At 37.7% G+C, this 12,186-nt stretch overlaps 1 protein-coding gene across 2 annotated transcripts in view; it reads left to right on the top strand.

Annotated features, from left to right (window-relative positions):
- Nucleotides 1–12,186, top strand: part of LOC142373232 (netrin receptor UNC5D-like) — a 232,900-nt gene that overhangs the window by 187,720 nt on the left and 32,994 nt on the right. For both annotated transcript variants that reach the window (XM_075456393.1, XM_075456392.1), the window contains exon 11: nt 552–770. In XM_075456393.1, the coding sequence (XP_075312508.1) occupies nt 552–770 (219 nt within the window). The remainder of the gene's footprint in view (nt 1–551; nt 771–12,186) is intronic.

Raw genomic sequence — 12,186 nt, 5'->3', positions numbered from 1 at the left:
GCTATTGAAATTGCATCAAGACTTGCATTGTGACGAGCGGGGCAACTTTTGGTCATGTATGTAATGTCCTTGGATTCTTACACAGATCCATCCTCTGAGCCTCACCTTTGGCTGCAAAACCCCCAAAATAGTTAACAGCTAAATGTCGATCTTCAAAAAGACAAAAACAGTGGATGTCACGGTGGCTGCATTAGGCTTTTGCATAGAATCTATGGTATCAACAGGCTAAAGCCTGATTTCACTTCCAAACTATTTAAATGCAAAGTGTCACTCTCACTATAGCCTCAGGCTCATTGTTTCAGCTGGAGGCAAAAAACTTGACAGAAACAGGCTTGCTGAGCCCAGTTTCAGTCACTATTTGGAGTCTGGCTTTAATGAACAGCCAGCCGGAGAGTTATTGGTTTCATTGTAAACATATTCGAAAAGTAAACAAAGCTGTTTTCCCGACGTGCTTGCTTTTTCTTCTGTTGAGGATGGTTAAACTGGGTTAAAATTAAGTTTAAAAAACTGTTCAGTGAAAGCAAAAGTCCGAGCTTGCATTGTGTCCACAGGGGCGGCAGAAAGGGCAGAGTACCACGTCATGTCCCACCCTCAGACATTTCCGCGAGGCTTGGCCCCAGACTATAGAGGGGTTGCAGTGGGGACAACACTGGGCAGAAGAGGCAAAAACCTTTTTACGTCGCAAGTCTCTCTGACTCCCAGCAGGCCTTTTCACAAAGCAACTGCTGTGTTTGGCACCGCTGGAGGCCGGCTGGTGGTACCTAACACAGGTGAGCCCATCGGGAGACTATTTTATTTGATGCATTGCTAGTGTCAGTGTAAACTTAAGTTTCTTTAACATAAAACTAGCACTCACAAAAGATTGAATATGTAATTTAGTATATTTCGTAACTATAGCACATCTGATGGATTTCATGCATTTTGAAATTGCAATAATATCAATGACCAAGCAAGTAATATTATCTTGATTATATTATTTAATGGCAATTATTTGAATGGTGTCTTCTGACAAATCCAAAAAAATAAATGCCTTATTTGTGTGTTTCATCTGTTATATTTATTTATAAAACTAATATAGATTTTAGCTTTCACATTTGAAAGCAAATAATGTACACTGTGAAGTAATCTAGTGTGGTGTGATGTAAACCTTTCCTGCTTAGTCTACTATATTATTCAGACATCTCTTTCTCATGGCCTACATTCATCATCCTGTCCCTCAAGGGGCTTTATCTTCTGCCAGTAATTGTTTATGATGCCGTACAATGCTGCTTATGTCTATGTGCACTTGTGTTTACAAAAGAGACAGTGTGTGTGTGTGTGTGTGTGTGTGTGTGTGTGTGTGTGTGTGTGTGTGTGTGTGTGTGTGTGTGTGTGTGTGTGTGTGTGTGTGTTCTTGCACTTACTGCTGAGTAAGGACCAGCTCAAGTTTTTAACCAACAGAGTGAGGTCATTTTGACAAAGTGAGGACATTTTGACCGGTCCTCACTTTGTTTCCCTCTAGATGACCTCCTTAGGTTATATAGATGCTATCCTCTAATTTTCTCAATAAGACCTCAGAATGTCCTAAGTGTGCATTTTTCACCCCTAAAGTTTCACACAGATTTTACTCTCTGGCTCCCCCATCAGGCGGTTCTCATATTGCACAGATTTCGCTCTCTGGCTCCCCCATCAGGCGGTTCTCATATTACACAGATTTCGCTCTCTGGCTCCCCCATCAGGCGGTTCTCAGATTGCACTCAGATCCCTTATACTTGTCAGTAGCTCAATAGCTCAGGAAATTAGCAGTTTTGTGCCAAACTTTTATAGTTCTTAAATCCTTTTGAATATTCTTAGAAGTAATATTTTCATTCTTTCAACAGGAAAATGAATTATTAATATTTGTATTAATTACTATTTAATAATTAAGGTATTTCCAACATTAAAAATTGTTAATTAAGAATGAGCAATAATACCTGAGGCATAAATCTTTTCATTTAGTAAATGTTAATCATTTTCATCTACAGATACAAGTTTTTTTTTATACAAGTAATAAGTGAAACTCCTTTTTTCCAAATTCTATGCTTCTTAAAAGGTTATGACTCACTATGTGAATGTTTAATATGTTTGTAGTTATGTTTTTTATGTATTTACACTTTTCATGAGTTACAACCATTTTTATACCCAGAATCCCACTTTCAGGGCTCAGAAGTAAAAATGATCAACGCAACTGTTCCATATCTAAATGTCAATTATTCCCTCATTAGTCTATTTGCAAGAAAGCAAATAAAACATTTAAAACTGATATCCTGTAAGTATTACTATCTGAAATCTGTCAACTGTCAATATGAAGTCCACAAAGCTGTCACTACCAGTGAAGTATGACAGTATTGAAATATTAAATACCTAACCCATCAGAAAGAAAAAAACAAACATGAACTCTTACCAAATAAACTACTTGGTACATTATAACATCAGAGGGTTACAGATGTTAAATTCTAAATTTCACATTCCTGTGAATGATTGTTAAGGACTGTGTCTACTTTGCATATATATATATACATATATATATATACATATATATACATATATATACATACATATGTATACATATATATACATATATATACATACATATGTATACACATATATATATATATATATATATACATACATATATATATATATATATACATATACATACATATATATATATATATACATACATATATATATATATATATGTATATATATATATATATATATATATGTATATATATATATATATACATATATATACATATATATATATATATACATATATATATATATGTATATATATATATATATACATATATATACATATATATATATGTATATATATATATATATACATATATATACATATATATATATATATACATATATATATATATACATATATGTATATATACATATATATATATATATATACATATATATATATACATATATATACATATATATATATATACATATATATACATATATATATACATACATATATATATATATACATATATATATATACATATATGTATATATACATATATATACATATATATATACATATATATATATATATATACATATATATAATTTTTCTGGCTTCATCTTCATCTTGGTCAATCAGTTGAAACAATTCAACATTCATGCACAAACTATAGTTTGAATTGTTTCAACTGATTGACCTAGATGAAGATGAAGCTAGACAAATTTTTGGCCCTGAAAAAAAATCTAAATCAAATCCAAGTCCTGCGACACAACAATAGCATGATGTATGAAGACACCTACAAGGAGTCTGGAGTGAGACTGCAGCTTGCAGGAGGACAAGAAGCTAACATCCAACATCAAAGTTTCCAGTACAAGCTGTGGAGCTGCAGGTCAACCATTATATAGTAAAAACAAGCTCCAATACAACTACACTCTGACAAATTAAGGGCCACCAAAGCCAGACTTAAATCGGATGAAGAAGATGTTCAAGCCATAGATAAAACACCTGATGAATTTCATTAAAGAAGGCAGGGTGCCTCAGAAAAACTATGTTCAGTGCCCCGAGGCTGAGTCACACATGCTAAGGGCCCGGTTGTGGAGAGGTGTAAAGGACTACGTCAGACATAGGATCACTACTGTACAGAAACAGAGGGACTCTGCTCAGCTGCGGCTGCAATGGCTCCTGAGAAGATTGGACATTTAACGGAAAATAATTTTACAAAAAGAAAATACTTACTGTACCTAACATTAGTTGAATTGGAAAGAGAATGTATATTAAAATAAACACCAAAGCAAGAGAGTAAAATACATTAAATTAAACATTCAGCTCTTCATTTGAAATATTTTATTAACTAAAACAGAGTAGTTAAACAGTATAAACTTTTACCTGGTGCATTTAATTATATTCTAGTCCACTGAAATGCATGTTAGTGACCCCATTTTCGACACTAACAATATGCTAATTGTGTTAGCATACGTCTATGGGGTTTTACATTGTAACCGTTAGCCTAGCGGCTATTGGACATTCTTGCTTCCTATTTACATAAAGTTAAACTGTTATCAAAGTTTCCTGACTCTACATTACTCACCAGTGAAGAGACTCTCTCTGAGTAATGGATTTCATTGAAACGTCACTCCGTAACTGGAAATAATGAAGATTCAATCAGGCATGTCTGTAGTAGTAGTATGCATTGGAAAAATGCAGACAGTTGCTTAACATGCCAAGTTTCTCAGGAAGGAATTAGCAGCTCTGCTCTGATTGGTTAGATTGAATTAAAACAGACTGCATTGAGTGGCCCATCCGAATGTCAATCATGTAGCAGTTTGAATGAAAAATGTCAGGATGGTCCTGAATCCAGTCTGATATGAAGCAAAACTATACTATAATACCTCGCATTTTTGTGAACATCATTTTTTTTTTTAGTTTTGTTTGCTTGTCACAACTTTTTATTTTTGTATAGTTTTGCATATAATTTGCATTATCTATAGATTGTTGCATATTTTGAATATGATAATATGGTTGTCCTTCTGCATCATATCAGTACAATTTTGTCGCTTTGTTGCACTGTTTGCTTTAGTTGTTTATGTTCAGTTGACGTGTCAAATTATCTTAAATGACATCTGTCATGATATGATAATCTTGGGAAAAAATGGAATTATCTGGACTTAAACACAAGGTTTTACTGAATTAAATTATGCATAGCACTGATACTAGCTGCCTAAATAGGTTAGACAAAATTGATTCAATAGGTGACAGTTAGCTGCCCACAAAAAGTCCTAGAGTTAAACAAGTTATAATATTTTTTGACAATTCATTTTTTTGAAATTGTAAAAATTAAACATGTAACCTTGGGTTAGACTGTGTTATTTGGTATCTCTGAACATGGAATCATCTGGCACTAACGTTTTTGTGCTTTGAATGTTGTGTGTGGTGGTAGTGGTGATATGAATCATAAACCTTCCTCTGAAATGCCCTACTATATTCCTTTACGTAGACCCCAGATGAAAAAAAAGGCATAACATTCTTATTGTGAGTCAGAACACTATCTAACTGTTACTATTTCCTCTCCCTGTGACCTGAAGAAGTTGTTTCAACTTTGCAAGTTCAAACATCTCACTTGCTGCATAAGGTCAACCAAAGGAGTGAGAATGTGCCCATCAATGCATCAACAGCAGAACCACGTTATTTTGACCAGTTGAATGTGCATAGCCAAATGCCTGTGAAGGTATCTGATAGGCTAAGTCAGACTAGATAAGGATGACTGAGGACCACCTGGACAGCAACAACAACAGGCAGGTGTGGACAGGTGTCCAGCGTATTGCCAACTACAGGACCAATTTTGGAGTTGTGGGAGGTGACATATCACATCTTTGCCAGGCTTGAGGCAAAACCACCAGAGGCGGCCAGACCTCACTCAGAAAGCAACATCAGCCCCTTCTTCACAGTGGAGGAATACAAGGTGAGGCGCATGCTGCAGGATGTCAGCCCATGGAAGGCAGCTGGACCTGATGGTATCTAAGAATGCATGCTGAAGGAATGTGCAGACCAACTGGCTGGCATCTTCACCAGGATATTCAACCAGTCTCTGTCCCAGTCCACTTTCCCACCCTGCCTGAAGACCTCTGTCATCGTCCACCTGCCTGAAAAACTAGCCATTACTAACAGTCAATGACTACAGGCCATAAGCACGGACCCCTATGGTAATGAAGTGCTTTGAGAAGCTAATCAAGAACCACATCATGTCATTAATTTATCCCATGTTTGATCCATTTCTGTTACCCTACAGGAGCAGGAGGAGTGCTGTGCTCAGCTGCACTTTATAGACTTCAGCTCTGCCTTTAACACCATCATCTCCTCTCATGACTGCACTCCTGCCCCCAACAGTAACATCATCATTAAGTTCGCTGACAATACAAAAATTGTAAGCCTCACCTCTCATGGAGATGAGTCTGCTTATAGGAATGAGGTGGAGCGGCTGACAGAGTGGTGTTGGGACAAAAACATGTTCCTCAACACAGCAAAGACCAAGGAGCTTGTTGTGGACTTCATGAAGAATGCAAACAACATATAGCCCCTCATCATCAACGATGACTGTGTGAAGAGAGTCTCACACTTCTGCTTCTTGGGAGTAAACATCAGGGAGGAACTAAACTAGGTAAGGCCCTCTGCTGAACTCCTGAAAAAGGGCCAAAAGAGATTCTAACAAAATCCTGGAGAAACTGCTGGTGTCTTCCTACCACTGCGCAGTAGAGTGCGTCCTGGCCTACTGCCTTTGTGCAAAGTTCTCCAGCTGCACAGAGGGGAAGAGCTCCACAGAGTCATACACGTCACCCAGTGGATGGTCAGCTGCTCTCTTGAACAACTGCACCATTATTCTTGTCTCAGAGATGTAAAGAGGATGCTGCAGGACCTTTCACACCAAGGATACGAACTGTTTGAGTGCATTCAGCTGGACATTTCAGTTCCAGGTGTCCAACCCAAAAAAGTAGTTCCCCAATCAGGATGTTTTCACAGGCCTGTCTCAGTACAGGTACCCCATCTGTCAGCTCCAGGGGAGTTAATAACTTCTACAAGGTTTGGCTATTTCGCCAATCAGCAGAGCTCAACTGACCCATCTGAATTATTCTTATAATGCTGATCTGATTATTTGATCAGACATGGGTCCTCTGTTGCCACTGCATAGGTTAGAACTAATGGCAAGGTCTAGCAAAGTGCCTGTAACATCAAGTTCATGAACTCGATCTTCCTGTTCAGCAGAACAAAACTTGCAAAATCTTTACTCTCCATAAGTGTGTTGCTTTTTCCAGCCAGCCAGGACATCTGTCACAGTGTTGAAATATGTTTCTACGTCAACGGTTGTCTGCAGCATCTACAGAACCTGCTGAAGGGATGGCAAGTAACCTGGAGACCAAACTAGCCACAGATGGTTTCAAGATCTGCCAAAGGGATAGAAACTACTTGGATGTGCTGTGCAACCCTTCCGCAAGAAGACAAATCTGATTAACAAAAGGCAGTTTGCTTGTCTGGAAAATTCAGGTGTGCATTATGCCAAGTAATAAAGACATCTGACAGCTGCAGTGTGCATTGGGTGGCTTGAGAATGTGTGTGCCTGGGCATGCCAATTCCAGGCATTGCCAACCCACAAAAAAAAAAGAAGACATCCTGGAGCCATATGACAAATCAAATAGGAAGTCAGCCATTTTGACTCAATTCAAAAGTGAAGTAAAGAGAAGATCTGAAGTTAACCAAAGTGAAGTGAAGTGAACAAATTTTTCAGGCCTCATATTTCAACACAATCCTATAGATTTTATCATTTAACCCTGAACCTTGGTCAGGATAACAACAAAACTCTACTCATTAAAATTTACTGAAATCTTTACCCTTTGTGAAAGGCTGAAAGCTGAAACGGCTCAAATTTTTATGTTTGGTTATTTGATAAGTTGTTCATTTGATCGTTGACTTATTTCCCATTAACTTCTTCATGATACCAACTTCAAATGGAATCAGACAACAAATAAAATGTCAACACTTTATTTAGAAAACTTACTTCACTAGAGGGCATGTTACTGTTAGGAGGTTTTTTTGAGGGGAAGATCTTCTGATGTTTTCAGTACCAACATAATACATAGGATCAATGAGGCTGGAGACAGTTGTCATTAGTGGTGAATATTCTTTAAAACTGTACAAATGGTCATACAACTCACATGCCATACATGTAAGACCAAGAACAAAGAAGCCAATTCCTGTTTATAACAAGAAAAATGTGAAGAGAAAAAACACCATCTATCTTCTGGTCCTGTTTTTCAAAGTATCATTTATTTAATTGTTTTGTTGACTTTCTGGCACCTGAATTACAAATAACGACTGAAATATCTAAGGGTTCCATATTGCCCATAAAGCAAATACTGCAAACTCCTCATGCACTGCAACAATTTGTGCTGCCTCAAAACACCTACATGGCTAAGTGACTGGATAGTGTAGTGGTAAGATTGACCACCTTTCATGTCAGGTCATCTGGGTTTGAATTCTGACCCTGCATGAAAGGTACTACCTCCAGTAGGGGTCCTTAAGCAAGACCCCCTCACACAACCTACCTACCTGGGATATGAGTATAAGTTGCTTGGGATAAAAGCATCTGCCATATGGAGAAACATAAACATCCATCAAAATCCTTACTGGCCAGCTAGCTTAAAAGCAATGTCATAACAAAAATAGGAATAATAATAAGTTATGAGCACAAGTTTTTTCAACACTTTGGCGTATTATGACTAAATTAACTGTCATAATTAATCAGAATTCTAACCAATGTAATGTATGATGATTCACCTATTGTATTTCAGCTGATGCAGATATCTTCATTAAAGCATCATTATTCAAATTGTTTTAGTATTTTTACTTTCATTTTTACTTTTTACTTAATTCAGCCAGTAAATTGGTGTGGTGGATTCATGTCACTTGTGTCATTTTTCACTTATCAGTTTAATTTTAGAGATCCTTCACAGATCATAGATCACTTCCCACCCGGGAGCAATTTGTCATGGACCCCCCCCTCCAAAAAAAAAAAAAAATAGTGACAGTTTTGACAGAAGCTTGCACAATAAGGACATGAATAAATAAAAAAAAAAAAAAATTATAATTTTGCAATACGTGGTTTAAATGTAATTTTATTAGTTGAGTTAGTTTCCTTAATTTACCCTTTTTTTATTTATTTAAATATTTATTTTATTTTTTTTTTGCTTGACTTAGACTCTGACCTAAAACTCTTGAGAGCACACAAACTTTCAGTTTTTCAACCTCTCGGTCAGGTTGCAGGTGGCTCCCATCCCCCCACTTAATTAATGGCCCATCAACCATTTAGCCAATCAGAGCTCTCCAGCAGGCAACGAGATGAAGGGGTCACTGGGTGAAATGCGTTTAATGAAGACCGAACACAGCGGAGGAGGTACTGCTCAGTTGGATTAATGGAAATGGACCGTTTTAAAAGAAGACTACGAGTTTTACGGAGTCACCACAGAAAATGTGAAACCAGATATACCGAAGCCCAGGTAAGTTGTTTTAAATGATTGACTTTACTTCGCTTATTATCTGTATAAACTAGCTAATGGAGTTATGAGCAAGATGCTAGCTGAAGCCATTTTCACTCGTGCACTGCTGACCTGAAGTGTTAGAGGTGGTTTGGAGTAGAGGCTCATGCCAAATTAAATGTTCGTAGAAATTTTAATCACATGCCTAACATAAAATGTGTGCGCGGTGGCGTGTCTTCTGGAGCAGACGTTTTATTTGGATCGGCGCCGGGTCCTCGTTTTGAATGTTAATTGGAGGTAGAGCAGGACGTAATTGGACTGTATAATTGAAGGGCTTTGAGATGACATTTGTTGTAATTTGAACTGAATTGAGTTGAATAAGTTTATATAGGGTAGGGCTGAACGATATGGACAAAATTTCATATTTCGATATCCGGCTGTCCGGCTCGACCACAGGTCCGTGGTTGTGGCGAAATGATCGATTTCACGGAGCTCAGATTCAACGTTCATTTTACACTCATTATAGAATTTTGGAATAGCCACTTGATTAAAATGTGTTCTGGATGGTGTTTTATAACGCTTGTCCAGCGTCTATATAGTGTATATCGTTACTTTTTTATATTAATATCTTGAATGTTCATATCTAGATATAGATATGATGACAATATATCGTACAGCCCTACTATAGGGCCCAAACAGCCCTCAGTGCTCACAGTTAGGGTGTACCCAACCTACCCCTGAGAGAGCAACATGGTTTAAGTTGCAGCAGTTAATTTTTCAACAACTGTAAGTGAGCTGAAGTGTCAGGAGGAAAGATTTAATGAAAGGTAAATTCATGTATGTTTCACATATGGCAGAAACATAAATGGTAGGTGAGCTTTATATGCCACAGGAATGTTTTGGATGATAATGCAGAAACCAGAACAGCTGATTCATGTAAACATCATATTTACCTGTGGCAGCTGTCAGGTGGAACATCTCCTGTCTGTCAGTTATGTTGCCATGGTGACAGGACCTGCAGCATACTCTGAGAGTTTGGGCTGAGAAATGCGCTTAAACTTTGTGCCAATCCTCCACATTTTGTGGAAAAACTGCACCTCCATCTGTCAAAGTTTTAACTCCGTAGGAACAACAAGGTTTTGCTGGTCAGATCGATGTAACATTTTTGTTACTGAGGCAAAAATTGTGGATATTAGAGCAAGTTTAAAAAGAGCCGTCTCCTCAGCTTTGGGTAGTACACGCTTCTCCCACTTTGTATTGCAGTCTATTGGGCAGTTGTAAGGTACTCCTGTGATTTAGAGGCTTCTAGTTAAAAAAAAGTCCAGTTCTGATGGCTATGAAAGTCACATTGTGAGTGACAGGACATATTTTCCTACGTTTTGATGGTAAAATCATGTCTGTGGGTTAAAGATTGTGGACACAGTGACAAGTTAAAAACTTCTTTCTGAAGAATATTTCTCTCCTCTTCCACTCTGCCAATTGGAGCCTCCACTCTACACATGAACATTTCGTCTCATTGACTTACATTGTAAACTCAGAAATCACCAAAAAATTTCATGTCACATTTCAAAATTGGTTTAATATTTGAAAAAGCTGAACAATTCTGTAATAACTGAATGATTAACAGAATTTTCACAACAATTACTCTGTAAATGATAAGATTATGTTTCTGTGAATACAGCAGCAATGTACAGCTAACACAGTTACTGCATTTTATATCATTAGATGTCAGCATTGAAGTATATTTCACAACTTTGGGCATACTCACTTTAAAACATAGTCAGGAATCATTGTTTCAGAGAGGCAGGATAACAGGGAGTAAGAGGAGAGACAGTGCTGCTGAAGGCTGACATTACTCTGAGAAAGTAGAATAATTTAAGAAATTAAAATATGATTTAGCGCTGTTCTGCTCTGTCACTGTCAGCCTTTGATTGTGTTGTTTTTGCAGCATGTAAATGCTAATTTAAGAGTTTCTGGTTCACTGCAAACAGGATATTGGGCTTAGCCTATGATAAAAAAAACTTTGAAATGTCTTCTTTTCATACCTGGGCCGGTATCTGAGGCTGCCTTGTATTCAGACTCACATGCTGCAGCATTAGATGTCATTTCCTTAACCTCACTTCACCTAGCCTGTGCTTCTCTGCCTCCTCAGTCATTCTTATTGAAAGGGCTCCAGGTATCCGTGCTTTGCTTTTGCTAGTTTGCTGGCAGATTATTTTGTAACTCTGCTAGATCCTTGCACGTTGTAATGGCTGTTTATGGGACCAATCAGCACTGATGGAGAGTGGCTTCTGTATTTTCATCGAATCAGACGACCTGCAGGATGGATGCAGGGAGAGAATTGATATACTGTTATTGGTTCTTAGGAATAGGTTTTTCTGAAAGAAGAAATGAGAAATTAAGCACTAGTCATTTCCAGGAGTATTGTAGTTTTACAGCAGGTGGCTGTGGACAAATATTTCAACCAAACACCTGTCAAATATTTGATTAAGAATTAAGCTGGATTTATAGTTGACGCGTCACTCACGGTGTGGAAGGCGTGTGACGTCAAAATTACGTTTCAGACCTGGCGCATGCCATGAAAAGGCGGCGCGTTGTCGTGCACCAGTCGAAATTTGTAACTTGGCGCGCGCGGAGAACGACAAACCGGATGGACCAACTCGAAAACAGGCTCATGACTGACGTTTGTATCATGTAAAATACTTGCTGTTTCATTGACTGGAAGCTGCTTTGAGTATTCAGCGCTATATAAAACCGATCTATTATTATTGCATCCTGAAAGGCAACGATAATTCCCAAGTGTGTCCACTGAAGCACACTATTCCATAAGGAACAAACAAAGAAAAGGTAACACCATACACTTAAAAGTCCTATAACAATATTCTAAGTACTATATCAGACTATATGGTGATAACACACCTAATGAAATGTCAACTTCTGCAGGCTCATCAGATATTATGCAAGTAATCTTTCTCTTTCGTCGCCTTTTCGCCGGCAAGGTTCTAAGCAGCATTTCATCTTCCAGATACTGCAGCAGCATCATTGATGAGAGCAGCATTGTTTTCTTCTCCACATTCGGCGTTGTAGAGTAGTTAGCGGTAACCTTCACGTAGCAGCGACACCTCTGTGAGGGAGAAAATTGCAACTACTGGT

This window comes from Odontesthes bonariensis, chromosome 22 (assembly GCF_027942865.1).
Source record: "Odontesthes bonariensis isolate fOdoBon6 chromosome 22, fOdoBon6.hap1, whole genome shotgun sequence".
NCBI classification, from domain to species: Eukaryota; Metazoa; Chordata; class Actinopteri; order Atheriniformes; family Atherinopsidae; genus Odontesthes; species Odontesthes bonariensis.
This window is presented reverse-complemented; position numbering and strand designations above follow the sequence as displayed.